Genomic DNA, 24579 nt, shown 5'->3' with positions numbered 1-24579 from the left:
CCCATTCCTCGTCTGTTCCCCTATGACCCCATTACTTGTCTGTTCCCTTATGACCCCATTCCTGGTCTGTTCCCCTATGACCCCATCACTTGTCTGTTCCCCTATGACCCCATTCCTTGTCTGTTCCCTTATGACCCCATTCCTGGTCTGTTCCCCTATGACCCCATCACTTGTCTGTTCCCCTATGACCCCATTACTTGTCTGTTCCCTATGACCCCATTCCTTGTCTGTTCCCCTATGACCCCATTACTTGTCTGTTCCCCTATGACCCCATTCCTTGTCTGTTCCCCTATGACCCCATCACTTGTCTGTTCCCCTATGACCCCATCACTTGTCTGTTCTGCTTTGATTCCATTCCTCTTTTATCCTTTATCATTTAACTACATTTTGAATCTAGATTGTTTCTCAGAAAGTTGAAATAAAAAATCTGGTTTGTTAAATTGATGTACATGCCAATGCCAACAGACAAGTATTACCTCAGTCTGACTTGGCCACTTTGTTTTAGTAAGACAATTATGAATTGTCATGTACACATTACAGAGACAAAAAAAGAAAAAAGAAAAAAAGAAAACAAAAGCAACACATTGATATGAAATGTCTTGTATTGTGATGCCTCTTTTGGCATAATATTCTCTATGACATACAGTATGAAGACAAAAACAAGATTTTAGAATACTTGTAATAATATCATGATTCTAAAAAAACAGTACAAACATGTTATAATTACTTATCATTCTTTGATTCCAGTACAAATTCTTTTGCTGAAACTGCATATTGACTGTGGTATAAAATTGTACATGCCTGGAGGCTTTCACTGGTAGACAAAAGAATTCCCTAAAACATGATTGGGGGTTGTTATCTCTTTAACTATATACAATGTAACTGGTAATACCAAATAAAACAGTTATCCTATTAAAAGTTTAAATTGTAAAAAATATTATGTTATAAAAACTAATCAAAGGTATTTTGTTCAGTGTCTCATAACTTTGGTTTAAATACATTTTGATCAATATTGAAACATTTAAACAATTTTTTTAATTTTCAAATCAGATTACACGAACAAATCCTTTGAATTACAGCTATGATTTAAGATGAATACATAAATCTGACTCCATTTACATGATGCCTTGTTTCATACAAACATAAACATGTGGATTAAATTGTATTTGTGAGTAATTTAGGCAAATGAGTTCTGACAGAAGAGAGTGATGAGAATTAAGATTAATGAGATGTTCAGAAGATAGCAATGAGAATTACGATTAATGAGATGTTCAGAAGATAGCAATGAGAATTAAGCCTAATGAACAGTTCAGAAGAGAGTGGTAAGAATAAAGACTAATAAACAGTTTCTTAGAAGACAGTCATGAGAATTAAGAATATTTTTGTTTATTCAGTGCACAATGCTTTTAGCCAATCTTATTGATCATCTAGTTCAATTTAAGCAAATACTAAATTAAATCAAAATGAGATGGAACACAAGGGATCTTGTAAGATTTTTATAAGAAACCTACAACAGTAACTAAAATGGTTTATTATACAGTTAAAAACTCATCAGGGATCATAGCAAAACATTGCATAAAATATTGAATATACAGTGGTATGATATCTGGTTAAACGTAATTCACCTATTTCTCCTAGTAATGGACCCTGACAAAACCTTAAATTGCCACTTATCAGATTTATCTAGTTAGGGCCTGTGTTACACTTAGAGATGAGATCACAGTGACCTTAAACACAGTGCTGTTTTATAGACATATTATACCCAGCAGTGTAAACCATCACACAGACTTACCTGTAATGTTGATATAACACCTGGTATTAACAAAGCACCATTAAATTATGTAAGGTTATCTGCGGTTTTATCTAGTACATTACTTTAATACCGATAGATTTCAGTGAAATGTTTGACCTTGAGGTCAGGGTGACAGGTTTTTCTGCATTAACCACATGCAGATACTTAAGATATACCAATAAAACAATAACGTGTAAATGTGAATTCCCTCCACAGATTTGGCTTCATTAGTACATACACATCATATACAATGTACCTCCTTGTTCTCCACAAGTATCAACATACCACCTAGTACACATCTATTGTTTATAGCCATAAGCTCTTTAACTGAATTACAAAGTACTTAAAACCAGACAAAAAGTCCATGTATGGTCTGATTTCATTCTACCAATTTCAGGAGGTATGAGAAAAAAATCTGAGTTCCTTGTCTATCTAAATGACAATGTATGAATTATTTCCTTCACATTTGAAAACTATGAATTCAGATTTTGGTGCATCCGACATAGTCATAAAGTTTCAGCGAATGTCTTCACTTAGGGGTGAGCTGAAAGTTGTCGAGTACAAACTTGATTGCTTGGAGGGGGTCCTCGATGTGCCGCATCCGGTTGCGCTGTAAAACCCAGTCAGGATGAATTCGATGCTGTCTTTTCTGTGAAGGCAAAATGGGCAATGTGGCATTAAAGCTCTTAGCTGCAGAAATTTTGGCCTGTCTGATCATCCTGGTCTCTGTAATCTTGTGTTTCCTCGAAGTCAGTGTGTAAATACTCTGTATCTTACTTATAACCTTTTTATCTGTAAGTACGACCTGAAACAAAGAAAAGACAGCTAGGGTCATTTAGGGCCGAACATTATACTATCACAAGATGCGCTTAAAATCGGATCATTCTATTAGAAAATGCTCCTCTGTGATTGAGTGTCACATGCATGGTATAATGGTGGATCTTCTCGTTTAAAAAGGAACGAATGAGTAGGATATGTGTGCACAGTACAGAGCTGGAAGAGAACAACTTCCAGCTCTCTGTGATGAGTTAATGTAGTCGACCACAATACTTTGTTTTGTATGAATTGATTGGTAACAAAGCGAGCAGGAACTTAAATAGATATCTGCATCCCCACATCAGTAACAAGTGCATACAATTGATATGTGATTGTAATTAACAGTAGTCAGTAATACATGTATTTTTTTGACAAATTTAATCCAGTGTTCAACTTGCTGTTTTGATATGAACTAGATCTGTGGAGGGGGTCTATGGGAAATTTTGTATACAAATGTTTAATTTTTAGAGGAGGTAAAGATGACCCTTGATCTGTGACTGATGACCAACATAATGTAATGAGGTCTAGGAGCTAGTTAAGGAGTACCCAGTATGGTATGGTTACATGTACAAGATCCCTATGGTATGTGTTACTGTTTATGTGCTGTTTTATAGAGGTTAAACATTTTAGGGACCAAAGTTGAAATTGAAACATGGGGGGTATTATGAACATAGATTTTAAGAAACCATAATGCCATATACCCAGGCTCATTGCTTTGTTCCTATAAGTCTCCCTATCTTTTTTTGCTTGCGACCTGCAAGATGTTTGGCAAAAAACATGTACTACTCTAAAATCTCTGTGTTGATTATGTTTTCACATAGATGCTTAACATATATTTATACAGAGTGATGTCAAATATTCTCTCTTGGAAGAAGGCAGTCGTCATGCCATCATCAATTTCGGTGATGAAATTTATAACATTTGCCTGAACAAAATGTCAACGCAGCAACTCCCAACCACAAACCAATATAAGATGTATTGAAATCATGACTAAAGGAAAAAAAAGATGACTGCAGCTGATTTTTGCAAGTACATCTTCACATGTAGCTGGACCGACTGACTGTTTCAGCAGTGCGAGTGTCAGTGAATGGTCGCATAGAAATGGCATGAAATATTACTTTTTGGCTTTATTATCGGATATCTAACATATAACTTACATGTAATCGATAAACACTATAGATGTTGTCTATTGTAATGAGTAACATCCACACTGACATTATCCAATTCCTGGATTGAACGAATCGGAAAGACTATCATTTTCAAAAAATCAAACAAAGCAATATGTTGTACTGGTGAAGTCAGTGTCAAAAGCAAGCAAACATTAAAAAAAAAAGAAGAAAAAAAAAAACAACAACAAAAAAACCCAAAAAAGTGCTGTCAGAAGACAACATAGCTTGTCGAGTGGGTTGAAAATCAGAATTAGTTTTTTAAAAGTATGTCAAAGGTCGCAACACCAGGTCCTTGGGCAGTAGGTTCGCAAATGTAGTACCAGTGGCAGTGGAAAGGTTTTGTCACAAGGAAGAAATATTTGAAAAACCTGTATGTCCTCATGCGTATTGACACAACACTGTTTTATAAAAGTTTAAGCCTAGCTGTCTATGTATGGATACAGTTGTCAAAGGTACAGCAATAACTCCCCTGGATTCCCTCCACTTGTAGGCTGAAAAAATCTACTTACTTCAGTAACCCCAATTATTTTTCTTGTTGAAATAAATTCGTACAATTTTCATACATTTATTTACCATACATGAAAATCAAAAAGATGCTGTCTGTGTGAAGAATCATGGTGATGTACGTCACTTTGTGTCCTATTTCTGCCATACAGAAAACCCTGGCAGTTTCATCATGATTCTTTCTGATTTATTCCTTCAGCTGGATTAGGTCAGAAAGGCTAGCCACAGCACTGTTCAACCCAATCAATACTCTGCTGTGTGGATATAACAACGATTTGAGTTCCTCACGTTTTGCCTTCTCCAGGTGTGGCCATGGCAACAAGTGTATGTGTCTAATCAGTACCATATAAAACTTGATACCAAACAAACTTGTCTCATTTACATACAGCTGTAACATAAAGTGTTTATTACAACATTACACAAAAACACTCACTACATTTAAACTTCACCAATATACCAATCACTACATATAAACTTCACCAATATACCAATCACTATATATGTATACATATAAACTTCACCCATATACCACTCACTACATATAAACTTCACCAATATACCAATCACTATATATGTATACATATAAACTTCACCCATATACCACTCACTACATATAAACTTCACCCATATACCACTCACTACATATAAACTTCACCCATATACCACTCACTACATATAAACTTCACCCATTTACCACTCACTACATATAAACTTCACCAATATACCACTCACTATATATGTATACATATAAACTTCACCCATATACCACTCACTACATATAAATACTCATTCACCCATAATACCCACTCAGCTACATATAAACTTCATCCCATATACCACTCACTACATATAAAACTTCACCAATATACCACTCACTACATATAAACTTCACCCATATACCACTCACTACATATAAACTTCACCAATATACCACTCACTACATATAAACTTCACCCATAAAACACTCACTACATATAAACTTCACCAATATACCACTCACTACATATAAACTTCACCAATATACCACTCACTACATATAAACTTCACCAATATACCACTCACTACATATAAATTTCACCCATATACCACACACTACATATAAATTTCACCCATTTACAACTCACTACATACAAACTTCACCCATATACCACTCACTACATACAAACTTCACCCATATACCACTCAATATATATAAACTTCACCCATTTACCACTCACTACATACAAACTTCACCCATAAAACCCTCACTACACGTATATAAACTTCACCCATATACCACTCACTACATATAAACTTCACCCATTTACCACTCACTACATATAAACTTCACCCATTTACCACTCACTACATATAAACTTCACCCATAGATCACTCACTACATGCAAACTTCACCCATTTACCACTCACTACATGTAAACTTCACCCATATACCACTCACTACATACAAACTTCACCCATAAAACCCTCACTACACGTATATAAACTTCACCCATAAAACACTGGATAGATGTAAACTAAGCTGTACTCAAGTACACCTAAACAGAATCTAGACTATATGAGCTGACATATCCCAGTTTGATCCTCTCTCCAGACATGCTAATCTCAGTGATATATGGGCCAGGATAACCTAGCTATCAACACAATGTCAGTGATATATGGGCCAGGATAACCTAGCCATCAACACAATGTCAGTGATATATGGGCCAGGATAACTTAGTCATCAACACAATGTCAGTGATATATGGGCCAGGATAACCTAGCCATCAACACAACGTCAGTGATATATGGGCCAGGATAACCTAGCCATCAACACAATGTCAGTGATATATGGGCCAGGATAACCTAGCCATCAACACAATGTCAGTGATATATGGGCCAGGATAACCTAGCTATCAACACAACGTCAGTGATATATGGGCCAGGATAATTATAACCTAGCCATCAACACAATGTCAGTGATATATGGGCCAGGATAACCTAGCCATCAACACAATGTCAGTGATATATGGGCCAGGATAACCTAGCCATCAACACAATGTCAGTGATATATGGGCCAGGATAACCTAACCATAAACACAATGTCAGTGATATATGGGCCAGGATTACCTAGCCATCAACACAATGTCAGTGATATATGGGCCAGGATAACCTAGCCATCAACACAACGTCAGTGATATATGGGCCAGGATAACCTAGCCATCAACACAATGTCAGTGATATATGGGCCAGGATAACCTAGCTATCAACACAATGTCAGTGATATACGGGCCAAGATAACCTAGCCATCAACACAATGTCAGTGATATGGGCCAGGATAACCTAGCCATCAACACAATGTCAGTGATATATGGGCCAGGATAACCTAGCTATCAACACAATGTCAGTGATATATGGGCCAGGATAACCTAGCCATCAACACAATGTCAGTGATATATGGGCCAGGATTACCTAGCCATCAACACAATGTCAGTGATATATCGGCCAGGATAACCTAGCCATCAACACAATGTCAGTGATATATGGGCCAGGATAACCTAGCCATCAACACAATGTCAGTGATATATGCGCCAGAATAACCTAGCCATCAACACAATGGCTGTGATATATCGGCCAGGATAACCTAGCCATCAACACAATGTCAGTGATATATGGGCCAGGATAACCTAGCTATCAACACAACGTCAGTGATATATCGGCCAGGATAACCTAGCCATCAACACAATGTCAGTGATATATGGGCCAGAATAACCTAGCCATCAACACAATGTCAGTGATATATGGGCCTGGCAGTTTCATCATGATTCTTTCTGATTTATTCTGTTAGCTGTCAAACTTATAGGTCAGCTATATGAAGTATAATGTTTTATTTTAAAATATATCAAAATTATGGTATGAAAATTTATATTAAGAGGGCATGGTATGTCCAAAGGGCAGTATATGTGTAGACGTGGCTACTACCTGTTGACACGGACACTGCCCCTGGATATACAATGCCATTTACATAAGAACTGTCTATTTGGACACGAGTTATATATTTGTCTATTTGGACACGAGTTATATATTTACCTAAGTATTTAGTGATTTGGATTATGTAATTCACATCATCCCTAGCATATAAAAGTAAGCAGTGAGACAAGAAGAGTTAGTTAGGAGAGAGATAGGTGACTGGTCCTTGGGACAGTCCCGGCCAGTAGGCCGGGCGGAGATACAGTCTTTACACTCTCGCCCTCACTGGACATGTACATTGAAAATACCTGCCATATATATGTATAGAACTTGCATATGAATAAATATGAAGAAGAGTCTAACGGCGTCAATCGTCATTCTTATATTCATCTACATACACCGTACACAACATTCTACAAGTGACTATACAACGTGTAGTTCACATATATGTGATAATTTCTTTAAATGAGGTAGATCCCTACACTGAACCTGAGGCTGGATTAGGTCAGAAAGGCTAGCCACAGCACTGCTAACCTAGCTATATATACTCTATACCTACTCTTTCTAAGAATTACCAGGGTCACTCTAAACTTTTGATCATGAATTCATTTGGATTAATAACCAAATTAGTCTTTATTCCAGTATGCAGTCAAATATCCTGACCATGCAGAGGACAGCTTTCAACATTTGAACCTTGTGATATTGAAAGTGGGTCAAGTTTATTTATAAGCCTGTTGTCCATTGAGTTAGAAAGATAAGAGATTCAATAGGGATCATCCTAATTTATTATCTCAATTGTCTTCATGCCCCTTTTTAAGACTTTTTAAACAATGTAAGCTGAGTTTACAATTTTTAGAAAAAAAAAAAAAAAAAATCTTTTAATATTCTAATAATTTCATTTCAGGGTGCTTCATACAAAAATATGCTCTATTGACAAGCCATGAAATAATAACAATAAAAAATTGATCTTGTTAGCAGTCTCTATAGAAAATTCAAATTACACTACACAAAACTAATGGCTGAAAGAAACTAACATGAAGAACTTTAATCAACCTCAAAACTATTACAGTAACAGTCATGGCAGTATTTAAGTTACAGAACAAGTTATTAAACCACAGTCATGGTAGTAATCAAGTTACTTTTGTTCGTTTGTTTATGTTTTACGGCCCATCGACAACTAGGGTCATTTAGGGCCAAACAATATACTAACAAGTTTTATTTTTCAAATTAAAATCAGACAAAATTTGTCATTTTTTAAAAGCATCCGTATTGTATATTTACATCATTATAATAAAAGGTGGTTAAAAATGGTAAAATATATATATGTACGAATAGATTATGTGAAATAATATGTACGAATAGATTATGTGAACTTTGTTATAAATAGAACGTCAAAGACAGTAACGTAAAAGACATCAAAGTCTATAAAATAGATCGATTTCTTTCAAGTAGCTAAATATTGTTTTCGAATCCACGGAACTGAAAAGGGTTTTCATATCCGGGACTCGAAAGTATTTATCACGAATGTGCTTAAAATCGGAGCATTCTATTAAAAAATGCTGCACTGTGAATTGAACATCACATGCATAACACACTGGTGGATCCTCTCGTTTCAAAAGGAACGAATGAGTAGGATATGTGTGCCCGGTACGGAGCCGAGAGAGGACTATTTCCTCTCTACAATCCTTCCGGCTTGGTTTTGATGTTTTAAGTTTTGGTTGTACTTTAAAAAGTTTGTTGCTCGTCTCGAGAGACCAGCGTTGCTGCCATTTACTCTGAATGGCAGAACTAATTAGAGGTTTGAAATCTGTAATGGTATTTTAATATTTGTTTGTTGCAGATTTAGAGCACTCAGTTTTGCTTGGCGGTCAACAAGTTCGTTGCCTTTAATTCCAACATGGCTCGGAATCCAAAGTAATGTTATTTTGCATTTTTTTAAGATACGAGATATTCGTAAAACAAGGTTTTGTATGAGTATGTTCTTTGGATCTCGTGATTGTAAATTCTGAAGGACGGATAGAGAGTCGGAACAAATGATTGCTTTTCTGATGCGTTGTTCTTCGATATGGTCGAGGGCCAAATCGATGGCACAATTGCTTCCGCAGAGAAGATAGAGGCACCATCTGGTAAGCGGATTGAAGAGCAATGGTGATCGGAATAGCATGCTGCGGAGACCTTTACTCCATCTTTTGAGCCATCAGTGTAGATCTGAACATGATCAGGAAAATCTGCAATGCACTCCCGAAAAGAAAATTTGTGCTCTTCGGGTAAGTAACACTCGACTTTGCCCTCTCATGTAGAGTAAGGTTGATATCAGGGTGTTTCGACAAGCCATGGCGGTACATCCGTTACGGTGTATTCGCCTATGTTGTCTAAGCTTATGTTAAGTTCATGAAGAAAATTCGAAATTCTAATTCCAAATGTTGGTAAGAGTTTTTGGTTTTGAGTGAATATGTTTCGGTATTGCGGATTGACAACAAGATCAAAAGCCGGGTTTTTCGGGTTGGATTTCAATTGGGCGGCATATTGAAGCGTAAGTTTTTTCCTTCGGTCATTTAGGGATGGTTCATTTGCCTCTACATAAAGGCTCTGCACAGGTGTTGTTCGGAAAGCACCAAGTGCTAGACGTAATCCTTGATTGTGGATAGGATCCAACATTTGCAGGTAAGAATTACGTGCTGATCCATAAACGATGGACCCATAGTCGAGTTTTGATCGAATAAGTGCCCTATAAAGGCGCAAGAGCATTTCACGGTCCGCACCCCAGTCAGTGTGGGATAGTACGCGTAAAATATTCATTGCCTTTGAGCACTTATCCTTTAGGTGTTTTATATGTGGAACAAAGGAGAGGTTCAAATTGAAAATTAGTTGGAGGAATTTGGTCTGCTCGACAACTGAAATTTTGATACCATTTAATATTAGATCTGGATCATTATGTGGTTTTCGTTTTTGACAGCAGTGCATGTAGACAGTTTTTGGTTTAGAAAATTTGAAGTATCTGTAGCTTGCCCAAACATTGTTGAAGTTGTCGTTCTATCGTGTGCATGTTCGACCTATAGCAGATCAAGAAGTCATCAACAAAAAGAACCCTTCAGTTGACTAATCAAGACATTTAGTTACTGTTGATTTTAGACCGAAAACAGTTATGGATAGGATTCCACCCTGAGGGACTCCTGTTTGGTTGTTTCAGAATATTAGTTGAACCAACATAAACTTTAAAATGTCTGTCAGATATGTAGTTTGAAATGAATTTTGGGAGATTCCCACGTACACCAATTTCATGCAGGTCTTTCATAATACCATATTGCCATGTAGTATTGTATGCTTTCTCCAGATCGAAGAACACAGCAACAAGATGTTCCTTCTTTGCAAAAGCTTCTCGAATAAAGGTTTCTAATCTGACCAGGTGGTCTACTGTTCCTCTGCGGTTTTTGAATCCACTTTGGAGTGGACTCAAAATATTATTGGACATGGCAGTAATCAAGTTACAGAACAGGTTAAACCACAGTCATGGCAGTAGTCAAGTTACAGAACAGATTAATAAACCACAGTTATGGCAGTAGTCAAGTTACAGAACAGGTTAAACCAGTCATGGCAGTAGTCAAGTTACAGAACAAGTTAAACAACAGTAATGGCAGTAATCAAGTTATAGAACAAGTTACATAGTGATGGCAGTAATCAAGTTATAGAACTGGTTATTAAACCACAATCATGGCAGTAGTCAAGTTATAGAACAGGTTAAACAACAGTTATGGCAGTAATCAAGTTATAGAACAGGTTAAACCAGTCATGGCAGTAATCAAGTTATAGAACAGGTTAAACCAGTCATGGCAGTAATCAAGTTACAGAACAAGTTAAACCAGTCATGGTAGTAATCAAGTTATAGAACAGGTTAAACCAGTCATGGCAGTAATCAAGTTATAGAACAGGTTAAACCAGTCATGGCAGTAATCAAGTTATAGAACAGGTTAAACCAGTTATGGCAGTAATCAAGTTATAGAACAGGTTACACAGTGATGGCAGTAATCAAGTTACAGAACAGGTTAAACCACAGTCATGGCAGTAATCAAGTTACAGAATAAGTTCAACAACAGTAATGGCAGTAATCAAGTTATAGAACAAGTTACATAGTGATGGCAGTAATCAAGTTATAGAACTGGTTATTAAACCACAGTCATGGCAGTAGTCAAGTTACAGAACAGGTTAAACCAGTTATGGCAGTAATCAAGTTACAGAACAGGTTACACAGTGATGGCAGTAGTCAAGTTATAGAACAGGTTAAACCAGTCATGGCAGTAATCAAGTTACAGAACAAGTTAAACCAGTCATGGCAGTAGTCAAGTTACAGAACAGGTTAAACCAGTCATGGCAGTAATCAAGTTATAGAACAGGTTACACAGTGATGGCAGTAATCAAGTTACAGAACAGGTTAAACCAGTTATGGTAGTAATCAAGTTATAGAACAGGTTAAACCAGTCATGGTAGTAATCAAGTTACAGAACAGGTTAAACCAGTCATGGCAGTAATCAAGTTACAGAACAGGTTAAACCAGTCATGGCAGTAATCAAGTTACAGAACAGGTTAAACCAGTCATGGCAGTAATCAAGTTACAGAACAGGTTAAACCAGTCATGGCAGTAATCAAGTTACAGAACAGGTTAAACCAGTCATGGCAGTAATCAAGTTATAGAACAGGTTAAACCAGTCATGGTAGTAATCAAGTTACAGAACAGGTTAAACCAGTCATGGTAGTAATCAAGTTATAGAACAGGTTAAACCACAGTGATGGCAGTAATCAAGTTACAGAACTGGTTAAACCACAGTGATGGCAGTAATCAAGTTATAGAACAGGTTAAACCACAGTCATGGCAGTAATCAAGTTATAGAACAGGTTACACAGTTATGGCAGTAATCAAGTTACAGAACAGGTTACACAGTGATGGCAGTAATCAAGTTACAGAACAAGTTAAACCAGTCATGGCAGTAGTCAAGTTACAGAACAAGTTACACAGTGATGGCAGTAGTCAAGTTACAGAACAGGTTAAACCACAGTCATGGCAGTAGTCAAGTTATAGAACAGGTTAAACCAGTCATGGTAGTAATCAAGTTATAGAACAGGTTAAACCACAGTTATGGCAGTAGTCAAGTTATAGAACAGGTTAAACCAGTTATGGCAGTAGTCAAGTTATAGAACTGGTTAAACCACAGTTATGGCAGTAGTCAAGTTATAGAACAGGTTAAACCAGTCATGGTAGTAATCAAGTTACAGAACAGGTTAAACCAGTTATGGCAGTAGTCAAGTTATAGAACTGGTTAAACCACAGTTATGGCAGTAATCAAGTTACAGAACAGGTTAAACCAGTCATGGTAGTAATCAAGTTACAGAACAGGTTAAACCAGTTATGGCAGTAGTCAAGTTACAGAACAGGTTAAACCACAGTCATGGCAGTAGTCAAGTTATAGAACAGGTTAAACCAGTCATGGCAGTAATCAAGTTATAGAACAGGTTACACAGTTATGGCAGTAATCAAGTTACAGAACAGGTTAAACCAGTCATGGTAGTAATCAAGTTACAGAACAGGTTAAACCAGTTATGGCAGTAGTCAAGTTACAGAACAGGTTAAACCACAGTGATGGCAGTAGTCAAGTTACAGAACAGGTTAAACCACAGTGATGGCAGTAGTCAAGTTACAGAACAGGTTAAACCAGTCATGGCAGTAGTCAAGTTACAGAACAGGTTAAACCAGTCATGGCAGTAGTCAAGTTACAGAACAGGTTAAACCACAGTTATGGTAGTAATCAAGTTATAGAACAGGTTACACAGTGATGGCAGTAATCAAGTTACTGAACAAGTTAACCACAGTCATGGCAGTAATCAAGTTATAGAACAGGTTAAACCAGTTATGGCAGTAATCAAGTTATAGAACAGGTTACACAGTTATGGCAGTAATCAAGTTACAGAACAGGTTAAACCAGTTATGGCAGTAATCAAGTTATAGAACAGGTTACACAGTGATGGCAGTAATCAAGTTACAGAACAAGTTAACCACAGTCATGGCAGTAATCAAGTTACAGAACAGGTTAAACCAGTTATGGCAGTAATCAAGTTATAGAACAGGTTACACAGTGATGGCAGTAATCAAGTTACAGAACAAGTTAACCACAGTCATGGCAGTAATCAAGTTACAGAACAGGTTAAACCAGTTATGGCAGTAATCAAGTTATAGAACAGGTTACACAGTGATGGCAGTAATCAAGTTACAGAACAGGTTAAACCACAGTCATGGCAGTAATCAAGTTATAGAACAGGTTAAACCAGTCATGGCAGTAATCAAGTTACAGAACTGGTTAAACCAGTCATGGCAGTAATCAAGTTATAGAACAAGTTACATAGTGATGGCAGTAATCAAGTTACAGAACAGGTTAAACCACAGTCATGGCAGTAATCAAGTTACAGAACTGGTTAAACCAGTCATGGCAGTAATCAAGTTATAGAACAGGTTAAACCAGTCATGGCAGTAATCAAGTTACAGAACAAGTTAAACCAGTCATGGCAGTAATCAAGTTATAGAACAGGTTAAACCAGTCATGGCAGTAATCAAGTTATAGAACAGGTTAAACCAGTCATGGCAGTAATCAAGTTACAGAACTGGTTAAACCAGTCATGGCAGTAATCAAGTTATAGAACAGGTTAAACCAGTCATGGCAGTAATCAAGTTATAGAACAAGTTACATAGTGATGGCAGTAATCAAGTTACAGAACAGGTTAAACCACAGTCATGGCAGTAATCAAGTTACAGAACTGGTTAAATCTGCAGAGAAAATAGAGGCACCATCTGGTAGACGAATTGAAGAACAATGGTAATTTGTGTACCATGCTCCTGAGACTTTTTCACCATCTTTTGAGTCATCAGTGTAGATCTGAACATGATCGGCAAAATCTGTAATGCACTCCCGAAAGGAGGATAAGTGATCTTGGGGTAACAGTCGACTTTGCCCTCTCATGCAGAGTCAGGTAAATGTCGGTTGTTTCAACAGGCCACAGTGGCTATATCAGATACGGCTATGTTGCTCTTGTAGAAAGTTTGAGAGTCTTATACCAAATGTTGGTAAATGTTTTCGGTATTGAGGGAATATGTTTTGGTATTGAGGAATGAAAACGAGATTGAAAGCTGGGTTTTTCGAGTTTGACTTCAATTGAGCAGCATACTGTAGGTCTAGCCTTTTCCTTCGGTCATTTAAGGATGGTTCATTTGCCTCTACATAAAGGCTCTGCACAGGTGTTGTTCGGAAAGCACCAAGTGCTAGACGTAATCCTTGATTGTGGATAGGATCCAACATTTGCAGGTAAGAATTACGTGCTGATCCATAAACGATGGACCCATAGTCGAGTTTTGATCGAATAAGTGCCCTATAAAGGCGCAAGAGCATTTCACGGTCCGCACCCCAGTCAGTGTGGGATAGTACGCGTAAAATATTCATTGCCTTTGAGCACTTATCCTTTAGGTGTTTTATATGTGGAACAAAGGAGAGGTTCAAATTGAAAATTAGTTGGAGGAATTTTGTCTGCTTGACAACTGAAATTTTGCTACCATTTAATGTCAGATCTTGATCATTATGTGGTTTTTGTTTTTGACAGAAGTGCATGAAGACAGTTTTTGATTTGGAGAATTTGAAGCTGTTTTCATCTGCCCATGTTTGTAGTTTGCCCAAACATTGTTGAAGTTGTCGTTTTATCGTGTGCATGTTCTTCGACCTATAGCAGATTAAGAAATCATCAACAAAAAGAAACCCTTCAGTTGACTAATCAAGACATTTAGTTATACTGTTGATTTTTAGACCGAAAACAGTTACGGATAGGATTCCACCCTGAGGGACTCCTGTTTGGTTGTTTCAGAATATTAGTTGAACCAACATAAACTTTAAAATGTCTGTCAGATATGTAATTTGAACTGAATTTTGGGAGATTCCCATGTACACCAATTTCATGCACGTCTTTCATAACACAATAATTGCCATGTAGTATCATATGCTTTCTCAAGATCAAAGACCACAGCAACGAGATGTTCCTTCTTTGCGAAAGCTTCTCGAATAAAGGTTTCTGAATCTACTATGGAGTAGACTCAAAATATTATTGACTTCAAGGAACCAAACTAGTCTAGTGTTTATCATTCGTTTAAGTGTTTTACAAATGTAGCTTATTAGAGAGATATAAGACAATAACTATTTGGTTCAGTGGTGTCCTTGCCAGGTTTTGAAATTGGAATAATTATAAATTCCTTCCAAGACTCGGGGATCTTTCTGGAAGCGTAGACTTGATTAAAAATATATAGGAGACAATGTAATGATGATTCCGGTAGATGTTTCAGAAACTTATATGGCATTTCATTGGGACCAGCTGCTGAATCATGTGATTTTTCTAGAGATGCAAGCAACTCTGGCAGATCGAAAGGTTTGTTGTAACTTTCTATGTTGGAGGATTTCTTTTCTTTTTTGAATGTTTGGAATTTTTTGGAGTGATTTTTGACTGATGAGTTTTGGGATATATTTTTGGAAAATGCATTTGCAATTTCAGATTTAGAAGAGAAAACTTGGTTTTTATTGATAAGATAAGATGATGTTGCTTTTTTTTTTTTCTTTTTCCACTATTTTTCGTTTCTTATCCCATACTGTTTTAGATGATATGTTAGAAGATATTTTAGAATCATATTCCTTTCAGCTATTCTTTTTGTCATGTTTTATAGAACGCAGAGCCTAATTCACACTCCAAATTTTAAAATTATTGTAATTTTCAACCGTAGGGGAAGTCAAGAACTGTGTTAGAGCTGCATTTCGGCCAGATCTATTAATAAAAGATTCTTTAGATAAAAATAATTTGTAGGTTTTGGAACAGACTTTGATATAGTTTTTTTGGCAATAGAAGTAAGCATTTCAGTGAATGTTTTTACTGGGTCACCAATGTTAGCATTTGTTCTATGGTAAGCTCCCCATTTCAAGTGTTGGAATTGGAACCAATCTCCTTGTGCATGATAATTAAAAATGTGATTTACTTTTGTAAACTATAGTAAAGTTTAAGTCCTCCCCAGAGGCAAACATGAGACCCAAGGGAAATGAAATTCACAATTTTGGTAAAGCACCCTAAGACCTTTAACTTCCATCTATGAAGAGTATTGGATTCTAACTTATTTGGGTATTAAGAAGATTTTTGAAATGTCAGTTATGACCCTGCCCATCAACCCCTGGGGACAGTCAGGCCAACATGTGTACACCATCACACTTTCATCCCATCCTGCTAATCTGAACCAAGTTAAAATGAATTCCAATAGAAATTCAACAAATGATAACTAAAAATGTGATAAATATAAACTGTGTGGTAAATTAAAAGCTTACCCCTCAACAGTAGCAAACGTGAGACCCCTGGGTTCTGAAATTCACAATTCTGGTTGAGCATCCATCTATTGATTCTACATTTGATTCTACATTATTTGGGCATTGAGAAGAGATTTTTTTATTTTGAAATTTCAGTTAATTTAACCCTTTTTGGCCCAACCCCTCCTTGAGGTTACATATATACTATTCTGTTAGAATTTTGCGGGGGAAGAAAACATTAGAGAAGTATAAAAGCACACCCACAGAAAGTCAGCTCACATGTTCCAACATGTGAACACCACCACACGCCTTCACCAACCCACGTGGCTTGCTGATGTACCTTTCTCATATTGATCAAGGCAGCATCTGAATGTCTCAAAATAAGGCAGTGTACAAGCTCTTTTGGGAATCAAGCTGTCAAGTTCACAGCCGTAGCAAACACGTGAGTCTGAGATCAATGTTAAGGTCTATCCCACACCAGGACTTTCAATGCCAAGGCTAGCTGTAAAACAGGCTTTTATTTCAGTGGTTTCAATCTATCACAATGACAGCATCAAACATTAAAATGTGAGTTTCCAAAAGCTTATAAGTGCAATTTGTCCAAATAATTGAGACTTACTATAACCAATTATATATCTAAAAGAAACAAATACATGCTTTCCCAAAAACATGCAATCAAAGATTGCAAAGCTCACTGCTGGCAGCCATCTCAAATGCTTACACTGGAGATTCTGAAACTAATTAGGATTCAAGATTTCAATGCCAAATTAAAACTTGAACAATAGAAGTTTATGTGGCATTTTAAAGTTTAACAGTTCAACACTATGTGTGGGAAATTTCGAAAAAAAAAAAAAAAAAAAAAGTAGTTCAATATTCAATTGTCATTTTATTATTTAATAGGATATAAGTGGACACAGGAATGCTGCCTCTATATCCACATCAGTATAATAGGATATTAATGGATGCAGACATTGCTGCCTCTATATCCACATCAGTTTAATAGGATATTTAAGCATTGAACGGCTTCCAGTTGGCATTCATATTGACTATGAATGCCAACTGAAAGCCGTTCAATGCTTATATTTACCATCTGTGATTTTTTATTTGTCGTGCGATTTTTTTTTGAAATTTTCAAATTCAAATTACAGTTGGCAGTTCATAAGCTGGTGAACTCGCAACTGAATTGGTAGTGTTATATAGTGGCAGTGCCATACAATGGTAAATATTAATGGATGAAGGCATTGCTGCCTCTATATCCACATCAGTATAATAGGATGTTAATGGATGAAGGCATTGCTGCCTCTATATCTATATTAGTATAATAGGATGTTAATGGATGAAGGCATTGCTGCCTCTATATCTATATCAGTATAATAGGATATTAATGGATGAAGGCATTATTGCTGCCTCTATATCTATATCCACATCAGTATAATAGGATATTAATGGATGAAGGCATAGCTGCCTCTATATCTATATCAGTATAATAGGATATTAATGGATGAAGACATTATTGCTGCCTCTATATCTATATCCACATCAGTATAATAGGATATTAATGGATGAATGCATTACAGCCTCTATATCTACATCAGTATAATAGGATATTAATGGATGAAGGCAATACAGCCTCTATATCCACATCAGTATAATAGGATATTAATGGATGAAGGCATTATTGCCTCTATATCCACATCAGTATAATAGGATATTAATGGATGAAGGCATTACTGACTCTATATCTACATCAGTATAATAGGATATTAATGGATGAAGGCATTACTGACTCTATATCCACATCAGTATAATAGGATATTAATGAATGAAGGCATTATTGCCTCTATATCCACATCAGTATAATAGGATATTAATGAATGAAGGCATTATTGCCTCTATTTCCACACCAGTATTATAGGATATTAATGGATGAAGACATTACTGCCTCTATATCTATATCCACATCAGTATAATAGGATATTAATGGATGAAGGCATTACTGCCTCTATATCTACATCAGTATAATAGGATATTAATGGATGAAGGCATTACTGCCTCTATATCCACATCAGTATAATAGGATATTAATGGATGAAGGTATTACTGCCTCTATATCCACATCAGTATAATAGGATATTAATGGATGAGGGCATTATTGCTGCCTCTATATCTACATCAGTATAATAGGATATTAATGGATGAAGGCATTACTGCCTCTATATCCACATCAGTATAATAGGATATTAATGGATGAAGGCATTACTGCCTCTATATCCACATCAGTATAATAGGATATTAATGGATGAAGGCATTATTGCTGCCTCTATATCAACATCAGTATAATAGGATATTAATGGATGAAGGCATTACTGCCTCTATATCCACATCAGTATAATAGGATATTAATGGATGAAGGCATTATTGCTGCCTCTATATCAACATCAGTATAATAGGATATTAATGGATGAAGGCATTACTGACTCTATATCTACATCAGTATAATAGGATATTAATGGATGAAGGCATTACTGACTCTATATCTACATCAGTATAATAGGATATTAATGGATGAAGGCATTATTGCCTCTATATCCACATCAGTATAATAGGATATTAATGGATGAAGGCATTACTGCCTCTATATCTACATCAGTATAATAGGATATTAATGGATGAAGGCATTACTGCCTCTATATCCACATCAGTATAATAGGATATTAATGGATGAAGGCATTATTGCTGCCTCTATATCAACATCAGTATAATACGTTTTAATGGATGAAGGCATTACTGCCTCTATATCCACATCAGTATAATAGGATATTAATGGATGAAGGCATTATTGCCTCTATATCCACATCAGTATAATAGGATATTAATGGATGAAGGCATTACTGACTCTATATCTACATCAGTATAATAGGATATTAATGGATGAAGGCATTACTGACTCTATATCTACATCAGTATAATAGGATATTAATGGATGAAGGCATTATTGCCTCTATATCCACATCAGTATAATAGGATATTAATGGATGAAGGCATTACTGCCTCTATATCTACATCAGTATAATAGGATATTAATGGATGAAGGCATTACTGCCTCTATATCCACATCAGTATAATAGGATATTAATGGATGAAGGCATTATTGCTGCCTCTATATCAACATCAGTATAATACGTTTTAATGGATGAAGGCATTACTGCCTCTATATCCACATCAGTATAATAGGATATTAATGGATGAAGGCATTATTGCCTCTATATCAACATCAGTATAATAGGATATTAATGGATGAAGACATTGCTGCCTCTATATCTATATCCACATCAGTATAATAGGATATTAATGGATGAAGGCATTATTGCTGCCTCTATATCTATATCCACATCAGTATAATAGGACATTAATGGATGAAGGCATTATTTCATCTATATCTACATCAGTATAATAGGATATTAATGGATGAAGACATTGCTGCCTCTATATCTATATCCACATCAGTATAATAGGATATTAATGGATGAAGACATTGCTGCCTCTATATCTATATCCACATCAGTATAATAGGATATTAATGGATGAAGGCATTATTGCTGCCTCTATATCTATATCCACATCAGTATAATAGGACATTAATGGATGAAGGCATTATTTCATCTATATCTACATCAGTATAATAGGATATTAATGGATGAAGACATTGCTGCCTCTATATCTATATCCACATCAGTATAATAGGATATTAATGGATGAAGACATTGCTGCCTCTATATCTATATCCACATCAGTATAATAGGATATTAATGGATGAAGGCATTATTGCTGCCTCTATATCCACATCAGTATAATAGGATATTAATGGATGAAGACATTGCTGCCTCTATATCTATATCCACATCAGTTTAATAGGATATTAATGGATGAAGGCATTATTGCTGCCTCTATATCCACATCAGTATAATAGGATATTAATGGATGAAGACATTGCTGCAATCTACAGCCACATCAGTATTATAGGATATTAATGGATGCAGACATGTTTGTTTGTTTGTTTGGCTTGGATGGCCCATCGACAGCTAGGGTCATTTAGGGCCAAACAATATACTATTATTTTGTTATTTGTTTATAATTATGATAAAAAAGTGAGTTAATTAAAGCAGTAAAAAAGATATAACGAATATATTATGTGAATTGAGTGTCATATGCATGGCATATTGGTGGATCTTCTTGTTTTGAAAGGAACGAATGAGTAGGATATATGTGCCCGGTACGGAGTCGAGAAAGGACAACTTCATCGCTACGATCTTTCTGACTGGGAATAGAAGTTTTAAGTTTCGGTTGTGCTTTAAGTTTGTTGCTCGGTTCGAGAGACAAGCGTTGCTGCCATTTACGTTGAATGGCAGTATAAAAGACAGGTTTCAAGTCTGTATATGGTAGTTTAATATCTGTTTGTTGGAGATTTAAAGCATTTTTTGTTTGCCAGTCAACAAGTTTGTTGCCTCTAATTCCAGCATGGCTTTGAATCCAAAGTAAGGCTATTTAGAATTTTTTTTAAAGATATGAGATGTTCAAAAGATGAGGTTTTGCATGAGTGTTTTTAGGATCTCGTAATTGTAAACTCTGAAGGAAAGAGGGAGAGTCAGAACAAATGACTGCCTTTTTTAATGCGGTGTTCCTCGATATGGTCAAGGGCGAAACCGATGGCACATGCTTCTGCAGAGAAAATAGAGGCACCATCTGGTAAACTGATCGAAGAACAATGGTGAGCCATGTACATGTAGCATGCTGCAGAGACCTTTTAAGCCATCAGTGTAGATCTGAACATGATCGAGAAAATCTGCAATGCACTCCCGAAAGGAGGATTTAGTTGTACTTGGTTGTTACATTACCACCAATAAAATTATATCACCTGTGCATTTTTTTGCGAAATTGTCTTTTTTCTAATCGTAAAATGCAATTTCTATTTCATTTGCTTATTTCTTAATATATATTTCTGATTCATCTGAACATCATAGCAATCTGTATGTGCTTTCCCGTAATTTTCCCAATTCAAAAAGAGCCATTACATTTGGAGCATTTTTTTCATTTTCCTTTTTTTATTTTTCGACTCCAGAGATGCTAAGCATTATTCTCATCGATTAGAGTTAATTCCCTTCATTCTGATCGATTAGTATAGAGATAGAAAACGTTAATTTTATAGAAAAAAACAGAGGTGACATTATTTGATTTCATTGCCCGGGTATTGTAACAACCAAGTACATGGATCATGCACCTATAGCTACCATCCATAACTCTCGCTTTTTGTCACATATACCTTTTCTGGTAGAAATGCTTTGATTTGCTACTGTTTATATAGCTTTATATATAGCTATTATAGTGGAATACCACTATAATAGTGAAATCAGGACTTCTCTCTGACCTGTTATAATCCCAGGGAGTAAGTTTGTTGACCTCCTTTGAATGTTATCTATCCTTTAAATGTCCTTAATTTTGTTTGGACTCCAAACACTTGTTGTGTATTCACTAAATGAAGCTGAACCAGTGCTTTAATGGGATATGAAGCACTCATAAAATGCTAGAAAAAGATTTCCAGAGGATATCGGACCTAGGTTTGAGTACAGCTCATGATACATATCTGTAGTCAGGGGTATGTTGGTCTGTTCCTTACTTGTAGATAAAGTTTTTCAACTAAAATAGGACTCTAACTGTAACTGCTAAACATTTACACAGAATTATGGCATTTTTCATCCTCACTTTTAAATAATCATTTTCCTTGAAAAATTGCATATTTTCTCCAAAAAGTCTAGATATCAAAAAAAATAGCAAGGAAAGGCACAATTAATAAGCTTGAAAGAGATATGACATCACAGGGCAAACACTGAAATAAACAAAGGGCAATTTAACTTGGAAAAAATAGTCCATCAAAATGGCATTCTCAGATACATAACCATATACATATAGCATGGTTATCAAGCCTACCAAGTTTCAAAGAGACTGGTTGTCTTGAAATCAAGTTTCAACTAGAACTGTCGCCAGGATGGCTGACTAATACCCCCGCAATCTGCACGAGCCAATGGTGAATTGGAACTGTTAATTAGAGGCTAACTAAGAGAACCCAGTAATATAGTGACCAGTTGCCATAGCAACCATAATTTGGAAAAAAAAGAAAGTGGCATGCACATCTACACATGGTCCTCTATATTTGTGTGAAGTTTCATTGAAATTAGCCATTTAGTTTAGGAGGAGTTGTCCTGACAAACTTAAAGTTATGGTTCTTATCAGAAAACCTGTTTAGAGTGACCAGTTGCCATAGCAACCATAATTTTGAAAAAAATAAAGTGGCATGCACATCTACACATGGTCCTCTATATTTGTGTGAAGTTTCATTGAAATTGGCCATTTAGTTTAGGAGGAGTTGTCCTGACAAACTTAAATTATGGTTCTTATCAGAAAACCTGTTTATAGTGACTAGCTGCTAGTGGTGCGCCGATCATCGATTATAATCGGTTGATGAATCGAATGCACCTTCGATTTCGACCATCGATTTCCGTTTTTCAAGAATCGATCATCGAACGCGCCCGAATCAAGGGAAGTCACTCTAATGTTATAACCTTAGAATAAAGATGGCGGACGGCTGCCTCGTCGTCGACGACTCCGTTGCAATTGCCACTACAACGGATACTGATACAGAGCTTATAATTCGACCACCCGGGGTTGGAAAGGCAAAGTCAAAAGTATGGAATATATATGCATTCCGCAAAATAAAAAAGAATGGGGTCCTTCTAGAAAAAACCTTGACATGACGGTCGCTGTTTGCCGCCTTTGTAAGAAATGTTACAAAAATAAAAGTAGCTACATTTCGGTATTTGATAGTATTAGATAGTGAAAGACTTATAAAATGACTCCATCTGTTTATTATTTTCGATAATAAGTAGCCCTGGAGGAATCATTTGGTTTCTTAATGATAAGTTTTAGCATATTTTATATATATTAGCTGAGTAATGAGGTATGTTTCTGCTAGGTATAAGGGAAACAGTCCAGCCACATTGCTCAATCCCTGCATACTTATATAATCTCGCAATAGGCAATACACAATCTACATTCTACAAAGAAGCACATTTTTATTTATATTTTGTAATTGCATACTGTAATATTAATAGATAAATTTATGGTTTACCACAATATTTGAAATTAACATTTATTCACTGAACTGTTAATTATAAGTTATGTTTCCAATTTATATTTTTGTTAAATCAAAGAAAGTGGATTTGTTAATTAGTTGTTACTTAATCTGTTGAATAAAACTTTGCTAGTTGTAATATTTTTTCTCATAAATAGGTTTCTGAAACTTTGGAAGTCCCAACTATTTGGCCATTGGTAGACAAATTAAAAGCGCTAATAATTGCATTTTCATGCATGATTAATAAAAAAAAAAACAAAAAAAACAACACTGGTAGTCTGGTACAATTACAATGTAAATATCCAATGCAAATAATGGCAATATCCATCAATGCATATTCAATGGGATATAAGCTCTATGGCATCGCATCATTGCTCTTTTGTAATACTTGATTTTATATGTGTACCTGCTCATATTGTATTCTACTACTTTTGCATCTAGAATTCAACGAACAAAAGTTACAAAGACCATGTAGAAAATGAAAATGTCAATTTATTAACAAAAGTATATAATCATGGACAATTTCATGTTTTATAAACAAATCTGTGAAATCCAGATACTTTTACTGGACTTCATTCTTCTTGGATCATTAATATCTATTTTTTAAGTCATAGCTGTTGACCAAAAGTACAGTTGTAACTGTCTTAATCATTCAATCATACATTCATGTGCACCATCAACTAAGAAATAGGAATAATTACACTTACAAAAGATAATTATTGATACACATTACATAACAAAATGATGATTAATAACTGAAACAAAACACTTGTGATTTAACCGATTATTAATCGGTTG

At 35.8% G+C, this 24579-nt stretch overlaps 1 protein-coding gene across 1 annotated transcript in view; it reads right to left on the bottom strand.

The window, feature by feature from the left end:
• Positions 1-584: 584 nt before the first annotated feature.
• The window catches only part of LOC117321576 (abnormal spindle-like microcephaly-associated protein homolog), a 57504-nt gene continuing 33509 nt past the window's right edge, over positions 585-24579 (bottom strand). The window contains 1 exon segment of the mRNA XM_033876037.1: positions 585-2597. Within this exon segment, the coding sequence (XP_033731928.1) occupies positions 2322-2597 (276 nt within the window). The 3' untranslated portion in view covers positions 585-2321.

Source organism: Pecten maximus, chromosome 2 (assembly GCF_902652985.1).
Source record: "Pecten maximus chromosome 2, xPecMax1.1, whole genome shotgun sequence".
Taxonomy (NCBI): Eukaryota; Metazoa; Mollusca; class Bivalvia; order Pectinida; family Pectinidae; genus Pecten; species Pecten maximus.
The sequence above is the reverse complement of the archived record's forward strand: the minus strand, read 5'-3'. Positions and strand labels throughout refer to the sequence as shown.